The sequence below is a fragment of the Chrysemys picta genome, chromosome 2 (assembly GCF_011386835.1).
Source record: "Chrysemys picta bellii isolate R12L10 chromosome 2, ASM1138683v2, whole genome shotgun sequence".
In the NCBI taxonomy this organism is placed as follows: domain Eukaryota; kingdom Metazoa; phylum Chordata; order Testudines; family Emydidae; genus Chrysemys; species Chrysemys picta.
Window position 1 is genome coordinate 69,086,302 of NC_088792.1, and position 24,379 is coordinate 69,110,680.

A 24,379-nucleotide genomic window follows, 5' to 3' on the forward strand; every position below is an offset into this window, starting at 1 on the left:
ATACTACCTGACCAGGATGGTGATGGTGACTGTGAAATTCCCAGGGAGAGAGAGGCTACAAAAACAGAAAACCCAACAATAATGGAGGATTTCAGCTATCCCTTATAGACTTTGTACAATTCACCTTAGTATGGGATGCAAAGATAAAATTTCTAGACACCATCAATGTCTGCTTCTTGGAGCAGCTAGTCCTGGAACCTACAAGGGGAAAGACAATTTGGAATTGAGTTCAAAGTGGAGCACAGAATCTGCTGTAAGAGGTGATTATAGCTGAACTGCTTGATAATAGCAACAATAATGTAATTAAATTTAACATCTTTCGGGGGGGGGGGGAGGGAGGTGTCAAAGAAGTCCATCACAGTTGTATTTAACTTGAAAAAGAGGAACTACACAAAAATGAGGAAGTTAGTTACACAGAAATTAAAAGGAACAAGACTGAAATGCCTGCAAGCTGCATGGAAACTTTTAAAAAACACAATAATAGAGGCTCAAACTATAGATATACCCCAAATTGGAGGGGGGGGGGAAACCCAGCAAGAGGACCAAAAAACTGCCACCATGGTTAAACAATAGAGTAAAAGAGGCAGTTAGAGACAAAAAGACATCTTTTAAAAACTGGAAGTAAAATCCTACTGAGGAAAATAGAAAGGAGCATAAATTCTGGCAAATGAAGTGTAAAAATAAAATTAAGCAGGCCAAAAATGAATTTGAAGAGCAACAAGCAAAAGACACAAAAACGGACAGCATTTTTTTAAAAGTACACCAGAAGCAGAAAGCCTGCCAAACAATCAGTGGGGCACTGGACAATCAAGGTGCTAAAGGAGCTCTCAGGGAAGACGAGACCATCGCAGAGAAGGTAAATCAATTCTTGCTTTGGCTTTCACTGCAGAGGATTTGAAAGAGATTCCCACATCTGAGCCATTTGTTTTGGGTGACAAATCTGAAGAACTGTCCCAGATTTAGATGTCAAGAGAGGAGGTTTTGGAACAAATTGGTAAATTAAACAGTAATAAGAAACCAGGACAACATGGTATTCACCCAAGAATTCTGAAGGAACTCAAATATAAAATTGAAGAACTACTAACTGTGATATGTAACCTATTGTTTAAATCAGCCTCTGTACCAGATGACTGGGAAATCATTAATGTAATGCCGATTTTTAAAAAAAGGTTCTAGAGGCAATCCTGGAAATTACAGGCCAGTACACATAACTTCAGTACCAGGAAAATTGGTTGAAAGTGTAGTAAAGAACAGAATTATCAGACACATAGATGAATGTGATATGTAGGGGAAAAGTCAACACAGCTTTTGTAAAGGAAAATTATGTTTCACCAATCTGTTAGAATTCTTTCAGAGAGGGTGTCAACAAACAAGTGGACAAGGATGAGCCAGTCAATACAGTGTACTTGGACTTTCAGAAAGCGGTTGACAAGGTTCAAAGTGGCAGTCAGGAATAAGAGAGATGGTCCTCTCATGGAGCAGTAAAAGATATGAAACAAAGTGTAGGAATAAATGGTCCGTTTTCACAGTAGAGAGAGGTAACTAGCAGAGTGCTCCAAGGATCTATACTGGGACCAGTGCTGTTCAACATATTCATAAATGAGCTGGAAAAAGGGGTAAACAGTGAAGTGGCAAAGTTTGCAGACAATACAAAATTCTCAAGATAGTTAAGTACAAAGCTGACTGTGAAGAGTTATACAGGGATCTCACAAAACTGGATGATTGGGCAACAAAATGGCAGATGAAATTCAATGTTGATAGGTGCAAAGTAATGCACACTGGAAAATATAATCCCAATTATACATACAAAATGATGGAGTCTAAATTAGCTGTTACCACTCAAGGAAGAGATCTTGGAGTCATCGTGGATAGTTCTCTGAAAACATCTGCTCAATGTGCAGTGGCAGTCAAAAAAGCTAACCCAATGTTAGGAACCATTAGGAAAGGGATAGATAATAAGACATAAAACATCATAATGCCACTATAAATCCATGGGTCACCCACACCTTAAAGACTGCATGCAATTCTAGTTGCCCCATCTCGAAAAAGATATATTAGAATTGGAAGAAGTACAGAGAAGGGCAACAAAAAATGCTTAGAAGTATGGAACAGCTTCCATATGAGAAGAGACTGACTTTTCAGTTTAGAAAAGAGATGACTAAGGGGAGCTATGAGTGAGGTCTATAAAATTATGAATGGGGTGGAGAAAGTGAATAGGAAGTGTTATTTACCCCTTCACATAACAGATGAACCAGGGGTCATGAAATTAATAGGTAGCAGCAGGTTTAAAACAAACAAAAGGAAGTACTTCTTCACACAATGCACAGTCAACCTGTAGAACTCATTGCCAGGGGATGTTGTGAAGGCCAAAGTATATGTGGGTTCAAAAAAGAATTAGATAAGTTCATGGGGGAATAAATTGCCCTGTTCTGTTTATTCCCTTTGAAGTATCTGGCTCTGGCCACTGTTTGAAGACAGGGTAGTGGGCTAGATGGACCATTGGTCTGACCTAGTGTCATAACTATAAAGGGAAGGGTAACAGGTGTCCTGTGTACAGTACTATAAAATCCCTCCTGGCCAGAGACTCCAAAATCCTTTTCCCTGTAAAGGGTTAAGAAGCTCAGGTAACCTGGCTGGCATCTGACCTGGCAAAGGACCAATAAGGGGACAAGATACTTTCAAATCTTGGGGGGGGGAAGGCTTTTGTTTGTGTTCTTTGTTGGGGAGTGTGTTCGCTCTCGGGACTGAGAGGGACCAGACATCAATCCAGGTTCTCCACATCTTTCTAAACAAGTCTCTCCTATTTCAAACTTGTAAGTAAATAGCCAGGCAAGGCGTGTTAGTTTTCCTTTGTTTTCTCAACTTGTAAATGTACCTTTTACTAGAGTGTTTATCTTTGTTTGCTGTACTTTGAACCTAAGACTAGAGGGGAGTCCTCTGAGCTCTTTAAGTTTGATTACCCTGTAAGGTTAATTTCCATACTGATTTTACAGAGATGATTTTTACCTTTTTCTTTAATTAAAAGCCTTCTTTTTAAGAACCTGATTGATTTTTCCTTGTTTTAAGATCCAAGGGGTTTGGATCTTGATTCACCAGGAGTTAGTGGGAGGAAGGAGGGGAATGGTTAATTTCTCCTTGTTTTAGATCCAAGGGGGTTGGATCTGTATTCACCAGGGAATTGGTGAAGGTTTTTCAAGGCTTCCCGGGGGGGAATCCATTGGAAATGGTGGCAGCGGACCAGGGCTAAGCTGGTAGTTAAGCTTAGAAGTTTTCATGCAGGCCCCTACATTTGTACCCTAAGTTCAAAGTGGGGATACAGCCTTGACACCTAATATGGCCATTCTTATGGTTTTATGAAAATTCTGCCTTCTGCTGCTCCAGGCACCGCTTTCAAAGTATGAGGGAGTGGGATCATGCAAAAGCTAATGCAGCTTCAGTAAGAGTTTGGCCGTTGGATGGAGGACATTTCTTCCCTCCTAACTCTGCCCTCTCCTCTCCCCATAGAGGCTATCTTCTGCAAAGTTCAATAGGAGAGATGTGCTGTGCAGTGGAACTATCCAACTTCTCATTACTGCATAGAAAAGAGAAGATTTGGATGTGTTTGATCCCTCCTATACACAGGCTGAAGTGAATGTGATGTTGTGGGCCCAAGTGTAGTACTAACAACTAAGTGGACCAGAGTAGTCTCAATAAACACCACTACCTCGATATAATGCGACCCGATATAACACGAATTCAGATATAACGTGGTAAAGCAGTGCTCCGGCGGGGCGGGGCTGCGCTCTCCGGTGGATCAAAGCAAGTTCAATATAACGCGGTGTGACAGACCCAGACCAGTGGGGTACAGGAGTCTTGTTGAGGGCAAATATACTGGTCACTGGATGAGTAGTTTTCTGTTCCCTGAGTGACCAGAGCAGGGGCTGCACTAGAGTAATCAGGAACCTGCTAGAACCAGTTAAGGCAGGCAGGCTAATTAGGACATCTGGGTTTTAAAAGAAGCTCACTTCAGTTTGTGGTGTGAGTGTGAGGAGCTGGGAGCAAGAGGTGCAAGGAGCTGAGAGTGAGAGGGTGAGGGTAAGGGTGTGCTGCTGGAGAACTGAGGAGCACAAGTGTTATCAGACTCCAGGAGGAAGGTCCTATGGTGAGAATAAGGAAGGTGTTTGGAGGAGGCCATGGGGAAGTAGCCCAGGGAGTTGTAGCTGTCATGCAGCTGTTACAGGAGACACTATAGACAGCTGCAGTCCACAGGGCCCTGGGCTGGAACCCGGAGTAGAGGGTGGGCCCGGGTTCCCCCAAACCTCCCAATTGACCTGGACTGTGGGTTCTTCCAGAGGGGAAGGTCTCTGGGCTGTTCCATAACCCACATGGTGAATCTCTGAGGCAAGAAAATCCACCAATAAGCACAGGACCCACCAAGATAGAGGAGGAACTTTGTCACAGCGGTTTCACCTATAACGCGGTAAGATTTTTTGGCTCCTGAGGACAGCATTATATCGAGGTAGAGGTGTATTGTATGTACTATGGTTCAGATCCAAAGCTGGAGAAAATCAGCATAGCTTCCAGCTGAGGATCTATCCCTTTTCTTCTGAGGTGCTAAATTGCTACTTTTTTATGGGGTTGGTGACAAAATATACCAAAGATGACCACACAGCATATGGAGAGTACAAATCCTGTGTAGTAAAGCAACTTTTTTAACTACAGCCATAGCTTGCAGGGTGTACAATATTTAATGTCTAGCTATTCCCCAGCCCTTTTTGCTCCCAAAGGGAATAGCTGTCCTCCTTCTTGTATTATATGGCGTTTCTGCCAGCCTGATGACTAAGGAGCACACACATCACCTTGAAATGCAGCACTGCTTCTTGAGTAAGATAAAGCATAAGGAAGGGCACATCTGAATATGAGTTGCCAGTAAAAAAAAAATTTTATATATGCAGAATGGTATTTTTAACAATATTAGCATGTTCTAAAAATATTCAAAGCATTAGATTAAAGGGTAAATCCAAGCAGGAAGCCTTGCTTCCCTGATAGATGCTATATTTAAGAGACTCTGTCGTCAGTGAGCTAGAAGGTCAACCCTTCACATACAAGAAGAAGAGAGAACTACTGTGCATTGTATGTGTGTCATATGTTGATCCTATTAGAGTTGGAAAACATACTAGGAAATTGAAGACATATTTCAGAAAGAGAGCTGTGAGACAAAACAACCCCAATTCCTTAGAACTGCTTAAGGAATCTGTGCTTTCATAAGCAATTCATTTTGAGCTCCCAGTGGATTAACAAAGCTTTTATTTTTCAAATTCTTAAATATATTCCAAACCATAAAAGGAACTAAAGTAGATAGCTCTGCAACTTACTGCTTTTCAGGCTCCTGGGCAATAAAATCTCTCTTTTCGGGGGGGGAGGGGATTCTTGTTTCCATTTGCAAATAGTGTAATATATATTTTGCAAGGCATTCCCCATAATTGCTACCAGGACACCACTCTATGTGGAGTTCTTCTACTTCTCTCATTTCTCTATCTTAGCTAGAATCATCTTTTACATCTTTCTGTAGCTTTATTTATTTTCTTGAGAGAAGTGATGTGTATTTTATTGAAAAATTTTAAAATATAGTATGAAACTCAACAAGGAGTTTGTAAACAAAGGAAGCAATCAGGGTAGTGCTATCACAAGTGTGTGTGTGTATATGTATGTGTGTGCATAATCACCATCCAGAAACCAAAGAGGTCTAAAATGTGAAACAAAGTATTATTCTTAACTCAGCATACAAGACACTAAAGGAACCAGCCAACGAAAGCTGTTTTCTCAGTTGAAGCAACCTTTTTTTTTTTAGTACTGGAGTCAGAACTAGCAAGCAATGGCAATGTTACCAATGCTTAAACCTCTGAGATGGTCTGTGCAAAAAGGAGCACAAGTTTTCCAAACAGACAGGCATAAACACCAATATTTCTAGATCATTAGTGAGCCTCCTTGAGACTTTGATGGTTAAAGCCTGCATAGATTAGTCCCTGTCCTTCATTGCCTACACTGCATCACATTAAGCAGTGGTACCTAGTGAAGTTAAAATCAAATTACTGGTAATTCCATTTTCATACACATTACAACCCATTGCACATATACAGGATCACATCTGTACAATTATTGGTGCTATTGCTACTCCTACTACATGCAGAAGCTTTGAATCAGTTCAGAGTATATTAGCTCACCTGATTTACAGTGGTTAAAGTAGATGAAAATAGAAGAGGGAGCTTGCCAAGTTTAGTGGGTGTTCTCACAGGTCTTGATGTTAATTGGAGATATAGTGTTGCATCACCTTGTGATGATGAGACACAGAAAGAGGAAGAAAAGGGGTACCAGAGAAGAAATATATCTGAAAGGAATTCAGGCCAGTGATCAGCAAGGCAAAATAGTGTGTATATGTGCAATGGTGCAGCGTATGAAACTGTACCAGGAAACATCTGTAGTCCCCCTGCTGTTTTCCTATAAAAGCCATCATTTAGACTTCTCCAAGATGAAGACTTGGTCTACCTACTGACAGAGGCTAGGAGTCGCAGAAGCTCCTCAAGAAGGCACCAGCTCCTGTTGCTGCTCCTGCTTCTTGGTGAATCTTCCCCACACAAGCCAGAGCAGAGGGAGTGATCTGGAGGAGCAAACTCCCTCATGCTAGAAAGATGGAGCTAGAGAACTCTCTCTCTGCTTTTTGGTAGACGAAGGGAAGCTGAGCTCCCCCTACTTTATCTCCTGCTTATTCAGATAGAAAACAAGGTCACAGTATATTGACTTTGGTCTACTTTGTTGTAAAATAATATTCCTTTTAGTACTGGCACCTGTCTGATGCACTAAGATTTTGTAATGAATGTCTTTATGATAGGAAAAGAAAGACAAATACAATAAAAAGATATACTACCTAAGCACAGTCAGGACTCTTACTCTAACTTTGTTCATCTACAATACAAATGTTTGCAGTGAATGTACAAAGAGATTTTTCTGGTGCTGTGCTATTAGTTTGTTGTAACAGCACCATAGGTGTTCAAAATAATCCTATTCTTCTTTCTTGATGTTTCAACCATAAAGCCTGCACGTGTGTTGTAGTCAAGAAGTTTTGAATATCTATCCTAAGCTATAAATACTGTAACATTTTATCACATTTTATTGCTGAAAAGCTCCTTATTTAAAAGAAACGATCATTTAAACTATCATTTTGTTTTCAAAGCGGCGAAAGATAAAATACTAACAGACTAAAAAGTAAGGTTGACTTCACTTGAGACTGCAGAACACTGTAACATGCACAATCCTGCCTGCCCTCATAGGGAAGAGCTAATGCTCACTTTAAGATTGTGAGCCATCCCACTGAAATTAGTGTGACTACTCACATGCTTGAAGAACAGCAGTGTATATTTCAGTAAAAGGCACAATATCCAGTGCTTGCTGAGCTGACATCCGTCTCCATGCCAAGTGGGCTGTATTCTACCATGTTTCAGTGCTGTTTTCCTTTTCAAATAATTTGTACTGTGTGATTGCCTCAAAGGGACATAGCTTAGAGGAGAATGGGGCATTTTAAGTCAGTGCATAACTCCATCAAATATTGTACCCTGAAAATGAATATCTGTACCAGATTTTGGCAACACAAGTTACAACTTTCTGTTGCAAGGAATATTGTGGCGTACAGACTCCTTCCATCTGTGTACTCAGTAAGGAGCTGCATTGACTGTTTGTAAAATAAAATCACTTTTACCTCAACAAAGTAGTAAGCAGATAGCTGTTTACTCATTTGGTTTTTGGAACATCAAATAAAGTAGTTGGTTACATTAGTATAAAATGGAATGCTTTTAAAATGCATTCTGGTAGGGAAAGAACTCAGTCATTTTTCCCTGAGATGTTAGCTTGGTCCATAGAAAGAGACTGTACTTGACCTTAATTTGTAACAGAACAGTGATCATGCTGCAACAGCAGCACTTCATTGCAGTAGCTCTTATTACAACAGATCGTATTTGTTATGGTTTGTAATAACTGGGTAAAGATGAGACTGAGTTTTCATGGACTCTTTTCAAAAACCTTTGTTAGTCATGACTTAATCAATTCATGGTTGGCTTCCACCTTTGGCTGCAGACTTTTACTAGAGTCCTGAGATACTCATAGCATTACTGAGAGGTTATTAGGCCAAAGTGGAAAATGTTGAATTTTGTCTGCCATTCGCTTTGGGAGTCTAATTCCCCTTTTATTCATACCACTAACTTCCTTTGTAGTATCATCAGCTTTCTGGCTAGCAGAGTAAATTGGAAGAAATAAGTCTAGCTTTTGACCTGCAGAAAGTTATGTATTGTAACTTTCAAAAACCAGGCACAAAACCACCGCTATGCTTGTTAAGCATCTCCAAACCCATTGGTTGCCACCACAGAGATGATAAAATGAAGAACATATTAGATGAGATTCAGATGACAGAAATGAGACACTTTAATTTAATCTAATCTCCCATAATGTGAGAGACTGGGGCCCTTTCTTGAACTAGTGAAATGTATAATACTATTAAGAGAATTGGCAAGGTAATATCATCTTGAAGTTGCCAACTAAAGCCTACACATTTTCATTTCAACATAAGAATCTAATGAAGGATGTAGATAAGGGTTTAACATTTCACTCAGTTTGCAGGAACAAAGTCTAGGTTGTATGAAGTCATAAAATATTATTGCAGGTATTTAGTTATTTGATTTGCAGGCTCTTGTAGTAGCAAAGTCGGATTCCTGTACTTACAGAGTACATGACCCTTGAAATGCATTCATGTTCAATGAGTTAAGTACTACTAAACATCTCCAATAGTTACTAACAAATATAACAAGAACAAAATGAAATCCATTCTTCTGCAGAATTCTGGCTCTCAGCCCTTTTATATAACTCTGCCATTTCTCTGCTTTCCTTAGAGGTCAGAGTTTAGTATGTTAACAAAGAGTCTGCAAACAATATTTGTGTGCTCCTTTAAAAATGTATCAGAAATACTTCAAGAACAGATTTGTTATTCCAGTCGCTCTGGTAAAACATATGTGCTACAATTTAAATGCTCATGACTCAAATCTTATCAGCTGTATCTGTCATTCATGTGGGTTGGAAATAGACATTTTGCCCTATAAATGATTGAGATATCTGAGAGCATTTAAGATTTCTGGAATTTTTACCCAGAATAATCTCAAATAGTAGTAGCCTGAGATTTTAAAGTTTTTCTGAAATTAATGACATTAAAGTAAATCAAGAAAAGTTCAGATCTTAACCATTTTTAGGAATGCAAATAAATAACAACTGGCTAAGATATTATATAATCCCATTTCTATTTCAGATAACCCAAGATTTCAGAACATGGCTGCCTAAAACTGGTGCCAAGGCCAAGATGTTCAAAAGCGACTAGCGATTTGGGTGCCATTTTTACATGCCCAATTTGAGATTTTAAGGGGGGGGCCTGATTATCAGAAAGTGATGCACATGCACCCTCTGAAAATCCCTTTATGATATGTCAAGTTGGGCACCCCAAAAAGTGAAGCATCCAAAATCACTAGTCACTTTTGAAAATCTTGGCCCTAGATCTTTTGTTAGAAACCTAAAGGAATGGCCTCTTTTTCAGAAATGCTGAGAAATAATGTGACGTAGAATATGAAGATGCTGCATCAGTTGCAACCAACTGACAAAAAAGTCTGGTAGGTGAGTAACAGCCAGTCTAATGAAGAACCTCTGAGTGATGCTGGATTGGACAATAACCCCTCGCAGATTCAAATACTGAGGTTGGTGGGAGACATGTCAAGTTCTTGTTAATCTTCATTTGCAAAGCTCAGTGGATTTCTAGCCAAACAGTTTGGCATGATGGGTGGGAGAGATGCTAAAGAGTCCTGCAGTCAGTGGGCTAAGAATGTTTAGTACGGATGAATTAATATAGAAAAGAAGCAATTATCTTGCAACGGCTGGTCCAATGAACTTTCCAAAAATATAAACATAATGAATTGCAAGTGCAAAAAAAATAACAAATATTTTCCAAGAAACAAATCTGTTAATTTGGCTGTGTTCATCCACCAACATGCTCTCTCTCTCTCATAGACAGTCACATTCTCACACTCAAAAACATATGCTCTCTTTCACACACACATAGACACTCACAATCTACAAATGTGTAATACTACATTATTGATAACTAACCTCTCCTTTAGATCAATTACTGACTGCTCATATGTATAGCTTTACTCACGTGCATAAACATTTATAAGATCAGGACCTTAGTTATTGAATCAAATCAGATACAAGATAATTACTGGAGTTGTAAAGAATCTTATAGTGGAGAAAAAACAAATTTTAAGCAGAGATTACAGTAAAGCCTCATCTGTTCAAAATAATTGCTAATAATATTTTTAATGTTAATGAGTAAAAGTGCTTAGGATATTAATAATCTGGCCTTTCATTTCACAGGTCATTTAATTATGGGTCAGGGGGTTAATTGCCCCATTTTTGTAGGCCCTTAATGCTTGCAAGTTAATACTTGACTTGGAATAGACCAACAGGTGCTTTTTGCTTAGCTATGGAACTTTGATATTTAGTAGGATTTTATGAAAATTGGCTGCTGTGCATGCATAACATCTGTTTTTCAGTTAAATATCCTCATAGAAAGTTCTCTGGCTCCCGTTATAATAATCCTCATTTCATTATAACAATTAAAGCAGTTGGCTGCTAAGAACATCTTATAAAAATAATAATAATGCAAAAGTCTTTTCAGCCATAGATGTCAAAGCACTTTACAAAGAACATAAATATGGTCCTCATTTTACCAGTGGGAAAACTGGGGTACAGAGAAGTGAAATGACAGGCCAGTGACACAGCTAGGAACAGTACTCAGGTCTCTTGAGTCACAGGGCAGTGCCCTATCCACTGGACCACACTTTCTCCCAAAATAGAGAGAAATCAATGTAATTTAGCAGTTTTTCATGCCGTGTCCATTATCTACCCGCACTAAGGACTAATGCCAGACCTTTTCAAAGGTATTTAGATGCCTGAAGATGTAGTTAGTCACCTAGTAGGAGTTTTAAAAGTGCCTATGTACCTAACTCCCACAGAGAGTTTGGCATGTAGGCACTTTTAGCACTTTTTCAAGCACTAAATACCTTTGAAAACCAGTCCTAAGGTTCTCATCCTAGTCTCTTGAAGTCAAAGGCAAAACTCTAATTGACTTCAGTAGGAGCAAATGAGGCTCTGAGGTTCTATATGTACAAAGTGCTGAGTGCCCGCAAGCTCTGTTGACTTCTGTGGCACTTGATATTTCACAAGATTGAACCCCAAGGTCACCATTTCCAAAAGTGACCACTGACTTTGAGTGTTGCGCTTTGGACACATTGGGCTTGATTTTCAGGAGCGTGAGATTTTTGGGAGTGCAGGAACTCAGCTCTGTAAATCAAGGCCAAGATGTCTCCAGTTACAGAGCTTATGCTTCTGAGCACTTAAACCACTAGTCTCATTGACTTCAAGAGGACTACCTGAGTAAATATGTGCTCACTAGGGTGAGTAAGGACTCCCCACTTGTTCCAATTTTATTGAGTACTTCTGAACATTTTGGCTTGTAAGTATCAGCAATTTTTCATTTTGTATGGGGAAATAGAGTTTAAGGTTAATGTACTAAACTATATATCTGAATAAAATGATTGAGCTATAATCCTCTAAAAAATTAGGTTTGTAACAAAACCTTTACTAAAATAGGCAGAACAAGGAAATAATGAACACCAGGGAATAAGGAGTCGCAGAAGAAATCTCAAAAATATAACAATTTGTTTTTCTTTATTACATTAATCTGTTGGCACAAAAGTTCAAGTTCAATATTTGATACCTATATCTTCAGCAGTTATTAGGTGCCTAAACTGCACTACACTATTATAAAAATACCTACACATGTAGTATAGCACCTGCTGGTACATATAGGCTTCTTAAACTAAGATTCAGAGATATTTTAATGGTCACTTTGTATCAAAAACCTGCACTTCTAAAATCATCAGCTCTATGGCCAGAGGGCTTCTGGAGATATGTATCTGTAGTGCTCACATGAAAAAGTCTGGCAGGGGCTGCTTGCTGCTCCTGGCATCATTAGTTACAGGTCTGCCAAGGTTTTACTTAAAGGCCAAATCTTTTTCTCCTCTCTCCATATAGAGTGGACAAATAGGGTGAGGTGGGAAGGGGAGACTTTATTTTTTTCTGCGGATGGACCATGCAACACTTGTTACAAGCCTGAAAATCATTGGTTGGATGACTGATTCTCTAATATGCATCCTAAGTAGCAAAATGGCTGAAAACATTAATCTTCCTTTTCACTGCGTTACTGGCAAGGCTGTGTAACAAATGATTCTAATAACATTTTGTACCTGTAGCTTGTAAATCCTATCTTCTGGAAGAAATGGTTGCGATGCTAATGTGGGAAAGGAAACTCAGGTAGGAGTGGTTTGCATACCTGAAGATACATTACTCAAAGTTCATTTTGAATTTTTAATGATTGTGGTTTTTATACGTAATTGGTCAGGCAGTGCCAAATGCCAAGCTGAGGAAGAATATTAAAGATGACTGCATGCCTATATCATCAAAACTCAATTTGGTTGTTTCAAGTCCAGAATTTAGGTTTAATAGTGTTAGCCCTCACAATTCTAAGGTCCAAGTCCTGAAAACACTTACGCCTTTTTTTAACTTTAAGCAAGCAAGTAATCTTTCTAACTCTAGCCTGGACTACTCACTAGTTTAAAGTTAGGAAGCAAGTGCATGAGTGTTTGCAGGATCAGGGCTTAAAAGACTAAATAACCTGTTGCAAAAATACATTGTGGTCAGAAGATGGGAGAAATGAATAATGTATTACAATAATTGCCTTCATGCATTTGCGTGCTTTTGTTTGTGTTGTATACACATTTTGGATATAGACAAATATATGCTACATATGTCATGGTGTACAACACGGTATAATTTTGTGTTGACACTATTTCTCAGGGTGACTGGCAAATTATGTTGTTCATTAAACTATGATTAACCCACTACTTGATCACTCTATCTACTCTTCGTTTATTAGTACACCTTTCTAACTGTACTGGCCAGAGTCTGAAACAGTCACTCATGTTGAGTAAGACCTTGCTCTGCAAGTAGCCCTATAGAAACAGATGGGGCTACATGTGATGTAAGGTGCTATTCAGACTCCTGGGTTAGTGATGATCATAGTGTGTGTTTAATGGCCTGCTTTCCTTGGGGGACGATGGAAATATTGTAGAAGGGGAGATTTCTAGGTGAGTCACTTCATCAGACAGGGTCAAATTGCTACCTGTACCATAGTGTACCATTCCTTTCCCTTGCTACCCTCCCTTTCTTTTTGGAAATCGCCCTTAATCATACATGTACAGCATGTACTAGTATTATCCAGTTCAATCAATTTGATTTACACTTTGGATACAGTTAATGGGCAGGATCGATTGTCCATGAATGAACTGGTTTCCTGTCTCTAATCTAATCTAGACATCATTATAGATTAATTAGGGAGAGTCCTGAGGGACTAGGGTGGGAGGGGACATACATTGTGTCAAAGCTGCGGTTCAAGGTGAACAGTGCTGCATTGTAATGTACTTAGCAAGTGATAATGGAAACCGCAGGAAAAAATAAGAGCAGATGGGGACAGCCATACGCCTTGGGCCTGGGGAACTGCTGGAGGGTTGGAGCTGGGAGACTGAACATTTTGATTTTGAAGAGTGTGGGTGGCGAGGAGGATGTGTGTGTGTGTGTGTGTGGGGGGGGGAGCTTTCTTGATCTCAAACATCTTCTCCCTCCCAATATCATATTGCTACAGCTCGGGAGGGTCCCGCGGAGCAGCAGAGCGAGGGCGCCAGCCCCAAGCAGGGAGGGTAACATTTGACTGACGGACGTAATCCTCCCCCGCAGCGGAGTGCTTTTGATCCGCCGGATGGGGGTGCTGGCGGCGGGGTTCCCGAGCCGAGGGTTGCTTGGCCGTGCGAGCGGTCGCGCTCTCCCGGCCCCGGAGCTTTTCCCCGGGTGAGGGCGCTCGGGGCCGGCGCGGCGCGGCACGCTGAGCTGAGCTGAGCTGGGGAGGCGGCGATGCAGCGAGCGAGGGAAGCAGCCACGCGAATCTCTGTATCCGGCTGAGGCGGCGACCATAGCGCGGAGGGAGCGGGAAGGGAGGGGAAGCGGCGGCGGGAGGTGCCGCCTGCGCCCGGGCTGTGGAGGTGTGTGTCTGCTGGGGGCAGAGGTGGGAAGCGTGAGAAGGGCTGGTGGGGGGCTGCGTGGGGCCGGCCGGCCGGGGTGTGAGGGGAGCGGCTGCAGGGCCGGGCACACGGCGGGTGTGTGTTGTGCTCAGTGGCTGGGATCAGCAGGGAGCGAAGAGGGGAGAAAGTTGGCGGCCCCGCCTCTGGTGCCCTCCCCCGGGAGGTGGGCTGGGTAACGGTCCCAGGCTGGCTGCGCTGGAGCGTGTTAACGTTCACGGGGCCGGGGGGCGGCAGGGCTAGGCGGGGGGCAGAGGAGGCGGGTCTGTTATTATTTAATAGCGTCTGATTCCTCGGGCTCCTGATTTGATCTGGACTCTGTCTTTGTGTCGGGTCTTCTTGGAAGTGTGAGGGACACACTTTTCTCCTACGCCCGCACCACAGCCCGGTCTATATTATTTGGGCTTTTCGTTTTCCCCTGTAAGTTTGTGTATCCCCCTTGGGGGAGTATGACCAGCAACAGACTCCCCCCCCCCCCATAATTTAGCAGCCTGAATGGTGTAGTGCCTCCAGAAATATTAAGTAGTGAGTAATGACAGAGGCAGGGTTTATTCCCCCTCCCCTTTATGCTGTACTCCGCATCGATGTTTGTTAACATGCACCTCCTGTGGTGTGGCACCTTTCCACCCTCCATTGCTGTGTGTGTTTTGTGGTGTGTTGTCTTTCGGGCAGATCTCATTCAGCCTTCCTCTCCCTGTAGTGCGTGTGGTGTGTTGTATCTCTCTGCTCCCCGCCCCTTTAGTCTCCTGTGAAGCGAGAGACTGTCACGTTTCATTTTTTTCCTTTCCCAGGTGCTGAAAAGGAGGGCTGCTGCAGCTCCCAGAAGCAGGCTCGAGGACATTTCCCCCTCACCCCTACAGGAGCTTTACAATTTCAGCTGCCAGATCTGTGGAGGAGAGAGACTTTCGCACAACCCCCCCTTCCCAATCTTAAATATACAAAAAGCGGAAGAAGAGCCAGCAGCAGGGGAAGGGGGTGGAGGGGAACGGCAATATTGTTGCAGCTATAGTGGCAGAGGCTGATGGCGGAGTTTGGCAGTCGGGGTGCTGCCACTGGTAGCACCAGGGGCGGGGGCCTTCCCTCGTCCCCGGGTCCTGTCCAGGGGAAGGTGGCTTTCAAGGCAGGAGACGGGGAAGGAGGAGGCGGCGGCGGCAGATCCTGTGTTGACAGTGCAGGCGACGGGGTCTCCAATGGGGACTGCGCTCTGGTGGGAGACGAGACAGGATCAGCCCAGCTCGGCAGCCCCGGCAGCAAAGCGAGAGGATGTTCCACCGTGCAACAGAGGGAAAGCAAATCCGGCATCCCCCGGAGGAGCAGTATCATCAAGGTAAGAGGGCTTGCCCCGCCCCACCGCCGGGATTTCTTCTTGCCTGGGCGGGAAGAGATGCAGGAAGGGGGGGTCTGGCTCACGTAGTCTATCTCAGGCTGAAAGGATTTGTTGGATTTGGCGGGGGTGACTTGATCTGCCGTTGTACATAGTGGACAATTTGGGGAGGGGGGACTTATGCACAGGGTATTATTGATCTTGGAGGGCTCCTAGCCCAGAGCAGGTGGAAGGAAAGGCATAGCCTGGTTGGCTACTAGCAAGGCAACAAACATGAGCATCACGGAAAGCCGTGGATGACAGGATCCCTGCTTATTATCTCTGATGGTGGATGCACCGGTGCAGAGCAATTTTGTGGCTCCGTTGGGGAGGTGAGAGGGAGACACACACACAGGTGATGGGAAAACCAGGTGCTCATTGGACTGGGGGTGGGAGAAGACAAAATATGAAGGCTTCCTCCTTAAAGGGGTCAGTGCATATAGTAATAGATTGTTATACTTTACTTAGCAGCAACCTTTGTCTACTGGTACCTGTATGTAGATTTCAGCTGCTAATGTTTAAACATGAACAGACAACGGCAGGCTTTATGTTATGTAAATCATTGGAGGAAGGGATGCAAGATTTCTGACAATAACTATTTATGTAAGTACAGATATTCCCTTTCCTTAAACCCCAGGCCTTTAAGAGGTGACAATTTGTCTTGGGTTAATTATCTTTTATAGCTCCAGCAGATAGGCCTAAAGAGCTTTAAAAAAACCTCACAAAAAGAAAGCAAGTTTTTTTAATTAAAAGTACATTTGAGGTGACTGATATAAATAACTGGTTTTTGTCTTCCTGTTACACATTTTTGGACACATGTAGTAATGTATGCTGAAATGAGAATATGTATTTTTGCTAGGTGGATAATAGTGAAGTATATCAGGAAAAGCTAGCCCAGTGGTGTGTCTCAGGTTGTGCTCTATGAGACTGCAGGACCTTGGTTTGAGAGCCAAGGAGAGGACAAGGACAACCAGTGGTGGAACACGGTTGACAGCAGAGCACCCACCCTTCCTGTCAGAGTGATGTTTATTGTTCCACCACACCCAGCATCAAGAGGCAGTTGAACATTGTGTTTGCATAATTTAATATTCATTGGACCTGCCAAAAATCTTTTGATACAAGATCAGTGTTAATTTCTACCCTTGTTGTCATCCTCTCTGGTAGTACAAAAAAAGATATTGCGTTGTGTGCTGTATGTAACACGTGGTTGTGATACTGATTTCTGTTTATATAGCAAGCTTATGTTTGTAAGTTCCAAACAAGTGTACAAAGTTTCAAGGTACAATATAATAAAACTAAAGAGTACAAATGGGGAAATATTAAAGTGATCTTTTTACATATAGTATTGTCTCAAACACACGTCATGTTTAACTCTAAAGTTCTTCTATTTCTATAGAAATTTCTTAAGCAATGATATCTGAAAGTTGCTAATTGATAATTCTAATTTTATAAATTTGAACACTAATGTATTTTATCTTAGTACTGATAATATCTTTTACTTTGTAGTTTAGATAAGTAAGATGAAAAATTCCAGTGAACACCAATAATTTGAGATTATTCTGGCCATATTTCTTTTAGACTTGGGTACCTTTAAATTAGGTACCTTTAAATTAGGTGCCTAACTGAAAATGGCTTGACTTCCAGAGTTGCTGAGTGCCCTTCCTCCCATTGACTCCTATAGGATTCAAGGTGCTTTGAAAATCCTGTAGATGCTTACCATTAGGAGCCAGTCTGACAATTTTAGCAGCAATATTTAGTATTATCTTAACATTCAATATTTGACACTTGTGCACCTAGTACTACATAGCATAAATCAAGATACATATCTTTTCACTGTCGTAGTCCAGTTTATAAAACTTTTTTTGGAATCTAAGTGGCTTATTTTTATATGCTGGGCTAAACTCTGCCCTTTCCAATGAAAATGGGTATTAATGTGAAATCTCAGCAAAACTCCTGTGTGCTACAAGAAGTGCAGCTTTCTTACCCTTACAATCCATTTGAATCACGGAACTGTTAATGGATCTGACTGTAAGAACGGTAGTAGTAATTAGATATAAACTGATGTAATTCCTGGTCAGTGTTTCAAGAAACCTTATTTTGCATGCTAAATATTGTCTGGGCTCCTGAGTTATAAACAGCAAATTGTTTGCAGTGTTGTTGTAGCTGTGATGGTCCCAGAATGAGAGACAACAGCAAATTTAAATTAAAATATTAACTGAGACTACTATTATATTCTTTGGAAGTGCACGTGTATAGGAAAATCAGCATATCAAAAAAAATTTACTCCAGAAGACTGCATGGTAGTGATTCCCAATCCTTTCTTTGAACCTTCATTGGTAATAGGTAAGCACGCAAGTGCACCCCACTTCCATTAGTCTTGTATCTCTGAATAGTTGCTGCGTTTTCTTATCCTTCTTTCCTTTCCTCTTTTTGTTTGTTCTGTGTTTTTTCACCTTTCTATATTTATTTTTTGCTCTTGGTTTTTCTTTTTCGTACCTTCTTCTTTCTCCCTCATGGGATGGTTGTTTGCTACTTGGGTCTGAAGTATTCATAGAGGCTTGATGTGCTCAAGGGGCTGAGCGAAGTATTACAGAAAAACCAGATGACCTTGAGGTGAGGGCTGTTGCTTGAGCTTTCAGCCCTGAGCATGGGAGCTATACCCATGGCCAAGTGTATTAAAGGATGGTGCAGGGATCTGTCTTTCAGTTTAGATATCCAGCTCATGAACTTAAATGGTTTACTAGTGCATGATGGGAGAATGAAAGATATTAGCAATATTCCAGAATACTTAACTTGGAGTTACTACTAGCTAAGGTTTTCTATACAATTGCCTTTAATGTAGGAATTCCTTTGTACAGTATAAAATCCCTATTCCTATCGCAGGTGGAGTTGCCCTCGCTCTACGATTTTTCCTTTCATTACTTTAATCTGCAGCTGGCTGATTTTTATAGATCAATAGGCTTGCAACTGGGCAGTCAGAATGTAGCTCCCTCAATCAAGTTGCTCCTGGGCCAGCCTTTTTCAGGTTTCTGCCTTTCCCCTAGCTAGTATATGGTGGCTCATCTATCAGGATTGTCAGATAATACAAGTAAATCTCCTCCCTGAAGACCCAGAAGCTGCTTCATAACTTTCTGAGCTTCCCTATACAGGTATATCTGTCTATACTCTTATTTCCGGTAAACCCAGTAAGCTATGGGAAAGGATGAACAGCAGCAGTATTATTTCTGTTCATGTGTATTCTCTTCCTCCTCAGTTCAATGATAGGGCATAATTCCTGTCACTAAGTTATAAGAGTGGCAACGATCATATAACTTTTGTTAGGCTCTTCATGAAGTCATATTTATAGCCCTCAGGGGTTTCAACATGTTGCATATTGTGATGTGAAAGGCACTTGCTAGCAACGAAGTGACCAGGACACCTCAACATCATTGTTAATTTGCAGGGTGCCTCTAAGCTGACAAGACATGCCTTGCTTCTTCACTGAGATACATGCAACGTGCTACAAAATGATGCAACTTCCTTTCATAATTTGTTATTTATTTTTTAACTTGTTTCAGTCTATAAGAAGTACTAATCAAAACATTATTGAGACGTGCAATATTTTAAAATACAAACAGCTTTACTAATTGGCACAATGCTAGTAAGACAGCAGTTAAAGAGAAGCTCTGTATCTCTGCCAGAGTCTATAAACATATTAACAAAATATTATGTTTAGTGGTATCAGTCTGCTGATGGATTTAAAAGAACCAGCCTGGATACTTTGTCAACTGCCATGATGAGGAGAAGGTCCAGCAAGTACACAGTTATTTCTGTACCATAACTAGGTCTAAAATGAGACTAGAATTCCCTCCAGGAACTTTAAGGACTTAAAGTATTGTATACATTGCTTCACAATAACAACGAGGAGTCCGGTGGCACCTTAAAGACTAACAGATTTATTTGGGCATAAGCTTTCGTGGGTAAAAAACCCACTTCTTCAGATGCATGGAGTGAAAATTACAGATGCAGGCATAAATATACTGACACATGAAGAGAAGGGCATTACCTTACAAGTGGAGAACCAGTCTTGACAGGGCCAATTCAATCAGGCTGGATGTGGTCCACTCCCACTCTCAATATTTGATGAGGAGGTGTCAATACCAAGAGATGGGAAATTGCTTTTGTAGTGAGCCAGCCACTCCCAGTCCGTATTCAAGCCCAAATTAATGGTGTTAAATTTGCAAATGAATTGTAGCTCTGCAGTTTCTCTTTGAAGTCTGTTTTTGAAGTTTTTTGTTGAAGTATGGCTACTTTTAAATCTGTTATAGAATGTCTAGGGAGATTGAAGTGTTCTCTTACTGGCTTTTGTATGTTACCATTCCTGATGTCTGATTTGTGTCCATTTATTCTTTTACTTAGAGACTGGTTTGGCCAGTGTACATGGCAGAGGGGCATTGCTGGCACATGATGGCATATATCACATTAGTAGATGTGCAGGTGAATGAGCCCCTGATACTTCACAATAACCTTTTCCACAAATGAAGGCTTGAGATAAGGCAAGATTGTAAGGGCCTAGCATCTTTTTAATGAGCTATTGTTGGCAGCCTGTAATAGGTGTTGACTCTCTTCTCCCCCACTCCTCCACCCAATAACGGACTCTCTCTCTCTGTTAGATTTTACAACTAATGTAAGTGATAGCCCACAGTTCTTCAAGTAGTTCTGGAACCTCAATGAGCATAATTGGCTGAAACTCAGGGAAAGAAACTGGCCACTTCTTCTCTTTCCTGACATAGAATTTAGCCCATGGACACAGCCACTCCAATCCAGATTAAATCATTTTCTGTGAAGTAAATTGAAAATTCCTCAAGCAATAGACACAGGACAGTATCTGAACAGAAGCAGCCAAATTTGTTAGACTGTCTGCTACCTGGAGCAATTTCCTTTACTATGATGTTGCAGATGCTATGGTGGAGAAAAAGAGAACCTTCTTTGTTTCAATCACATCTTCAGTATAGGACTTTAATATTAATGCTATGATTGATCTAGTTTGGAATATGATTTCTGCCACCTGTACTCTGACCTCCTCTCTAATAGTTTCATTTGATACACAGAATCAGTATATCAGTGTGACACAAGAGACCAGCAGGAGGGGACATTTAGGAGCTATCCTTTCTATAATAGAGGACAATAGATTACGATGTTGTCTGACACATACTGTTCCTGAAACAATGAAAAGAAAATTCAACCTGTTGTGCTTCCCCAGACAACTGAAATTTCAAAACAAGACATCAAAGGAATCTTCAGACACATCTTGATCTATTCATGCCAAAAGTTTAACTTCTGAAATTTGGAAGTTAGTCTCAAGAGCTGATCTGTAAACTTTTGAAAATTAATGCATTGCATTGGAGTTTAGTCTAGCAATAGGTGTGAAAGTGCATGTAATTATAGGCAGGGCTTGTAGTGCCACCTATTTTTAAGATTAGGTAACACTTCCTATCATAAGACCCCGTTGCTTGTAATTTACCAAGCTTTAACACTTTGGGCTGAAATTTTCCATGCCAGGTGTCTGCCTCAGGCAGAATTAATTTTCAAAAATTTTAGCCAAACTGGTTCAGCCATTTCTGAGAACAAGACTAGGAGAAAATATGTTGTTTTGCCCAAGTTTAAAAAAAATGTGGTGACCATTTTTTTTAAACAGCTCTTACACCCCCATGCTTTGGAGAAGGACCTTGTAATTTGGCAAAGGGGGTGTCTTTTGCTGTCCATGAAAATCTGTCCAAATTTGGTCAGGCTATAAATCTCTAAAAAAGTGAAGTTCACACATGCTCAGTAGAAACATCTTCAATTATAGCAGCTAAAATCTCCTGTCCTCACTGAGCATGCCCCAGTCTCTCCACAGCTTCTACGTATGCCTGGAATGTGGCATCCCTGCAAGAGCACCTGAGCAAGCTCCAGCCAACCCAGAGTTACAGGACTTTACCTATACTAGCTGCACCCAGCTGGGAACTGGAATTTAGAGCAGGGAGCTAGTCTCTCCTCTGCTCTCAATGACCCTCCCGCTGGTGCCCAGGCAGCAAGGAGTAGGAAGTCCTCTGGTTCAAAAACAGAGGAGACATCTTTTCCAAAAAGTGATGGAATGTTCCTGGATGCTTTGTAAAATTCCTTTACCTAGTGCTTGACAGCATCATAATAAAGAAAGTGCAGGCCCACTGTGTAGCCAGCATGCTTTGTTTCCCAGTCTTCAAAGTAGCAATGTTTTAACAGTACTTTCCCAAAATTATGGGAAGAGAACTTTTTAAAATTAAACATTGTTTTAACATTCATTGTTTAGTCTGTATAAAAGTATATTGTTATAACAAATGACGGGAATTCTTTCAGTTGACTACCAGAATCTTTGTTTGAATGGGTCTCCGCTTACTAGTTGCTTTTGTTATTTTCAGTAAAGGCACTTGTTTATAGGAGTTAACTGATACTCAGTAAACAGAAAAAAATAAGATTGTTTCCAAAATTATGGAAGCTTAAAAAATCCATTGGAGGTAAATAAAGTTGGAGGTGGGATCCAACATATTGTGCCTTGCCAGTTATTGTAAAAAAAGCATCCTAAATGTGTATTTGACATTTTTGTGTGTGTTTTAGCCATGTTGGTTTCAGGAGTTCAACTTCTGTGTTGCTGAAATAACATTTAAAGCCACTGAAACTAGTTCTGTATCTATACATGCTAAATACAATGCATTTTATGTAACATAAGGCAGTAAGAATGCTGTATAATATTCACTTCAGAAAATACCTTGGATCAACAGAAATTATTTTATCATTCATAAGGAACAACTTCTAAAATCATTTTTGTTATGCACCCACGCTGGAGTGGGTTAAGAGATGTATCCAGTGGAAACCTAGGATTTTAAGTATGAACTCATGCAATGCAGGAGATGAGAAGGGTGGTTATTCATAGAACATTACTACCATGTAGTGGAAAGAGACAGACCATTACCTTAAATAACTTGAGTTCTCATATTGCCACTTCCCAAAGAATCCCCAAAACGTTTTACAGTATGTGCAACACAATTGAAAAGCAATCTTTTTTCAGGGGTGGAGGGAGAATGCAGACAACCAGTACGCAGTAAACTATACAACAATGGTCAGTGGGTAGTATTTGGCCAAAGATATATATATTGTGACAAAGTTCCTCCTCTATCTTGGTGGGTCCTGCACTTATTGGTGGATTTTCTTGCCTCAGAGTTTCACCATGTGGGTTGGGGAACAGCCCAGAGACCTTCCCCTCTGGAAGAACCCACAGTCCAGGTCAATTGGGAGGTTTGGGGGGAACCCGGGCCCGCCCTCTACTCCAGGTTCCAGCCCAGGGCCCTGTGGACTGCAGCTGTCTATAGTGCCTCCTGTAACTGCTGCATGACAGCTACAACTCCCTGGGCTACTTCCCCATGGCCTCCTCCAAACACCTTCCTTATTCTCACCACAGTAACTTCCTCCTAGTGTCTGATAACACTTGTGCTCCTCAGTTCTCCAGCAGCACACCCTCTCACTCTCCACTCCTTGCGCCTCTTGCTCCCAGCTCCTCATACTCACACCACAAACTGAAGTGAGCTCCTTTTAAAACCCAGGTGCCCTGATTAGCTTGCCTTAATTGATTCTAGCAGCTTCGTCTTAATTGGCTCCAGATGTCCTAATTAGCCTGCCTGCCTTAACTGGTTCTAGCAGGTTCCTGATTACTCTAGTGCAGCCCCTGCTCTTGTCACTCAGGGAACAGAAAACTACTCATCCAATGACCAGTATATTTGTCCTCTACCAGACTCCTGTACCCCACTCGTCTGGGTCTGTCACAAAATATATATATATATATAGGCCCTAAATACCTACAAAAATACCATGAGAGCTTGAATGTCCTTTTTTCTATAAGATCTCATCAAACATATCCTTGGATTGCTGTGTAGCCAGTATCTGTGGCTTTCTAAGGCTTTATGTGGCCTAGTAGACTGCAGACATTGAGTACTGAGCTGAGAGTTTTTCTCAGATGACTGCTAGATTAATTAATTTCTAGTCTCTTGTCTTTCTGAGATTCTCTTATAATTGTATCTTGTTACTTTTTCCCTCGTGGTTTTCCCCCCTCTCCTTTCCCTTCTCCTATTGTAGTAGATACATCATTGCACTCCACAGCTATTGCTTGGGGAGGGTAGGTAGTTTCTAAATCTGCTTGCGCCTTTTTGAGTTTACTTAATCTAAAATGATGTGTGTTGCATGCTTGTTGCTTCAGCAGCAAAAGGCAAGAGTTTGCTTTAGAATTTACGGTGGTAGATTGCATTATACCACTGGTAAGTCACTGGGCTGATCATAAGAACGGCCATACTGGGTCAGATCAAAGGTCCATCTAGCCCAGTATCCTGTCTTCCGACAGTGGCCAATGCCAGGTGCCCCAAAGGGTATGAACAGAACAGGTAATCATCAAATGATCCATTCACCGTTGCTCATTCCCAGCTTCTGACAAACAGAGGCTAGGGACACCATCAAAGGTGCTATTTAAGATATTGGCTATGAGAGAGTGCTGTGAATGCCTTTCAAATAATACATTTAAACTCTTCTCCTTGAAGAAACGTGAGCTCTGATGGGTTTTTTGTTTGCCATTAATGTCTTTGCTCGAATCTGGAAGCTTAGTTTGAAATGGTTTAGTAACATGCTGTAAAAGGAACATGTTTATAGTGCTAGTGATATGAAACCGTGCTGATTAATGCATTTAGCTTCTAGCTATGGGTGAATACATTTATTT

At 41.2% G+C, this 24,379-nt stretch overlaps 1 protein-coding gene across 10 annotated transcripts in view; it reads left to right on the forward strand.

Moving 5' to 3' along the window:
- Positions 1 to 13,829: 13,829 nt before the first annotated feature.
- PLCL2 (phospholipase C like 2) overlaps positions 13,830 to 24,379 on the forward strand; it is a 204,310-nt gene continuing 193,760 nt past the window's right edge. For 2 of the 10 annotated variants that reach the window (XR_006177202.2, XM_042862032.2), the window contains exons 1-2: positions 13,837 to 14,222; positions 15,050 to 15,585. Coding sequence is in view for 6 of the 10 variants with exons in the window: in XM_042862032.2 (XP_042717966.1) it covers positions 15,280 to 15,585 (306 nt within the window). In the remaining 4 variants the exon portion in view is untranslated. Of the gene's footprint in view, positions 14,246 to 14,495; positions 14,679 to 15,049; positions 15,586 to 15,606; positions 16,225 to 16,443; positions 18,771 to 24,379 lie in introns of those variants that run through there. The other 8 variants (XM_042862024.2, XM_042862029.2, XM_065583424.1 and 5 more) reach the window with 8 other exon arrangements.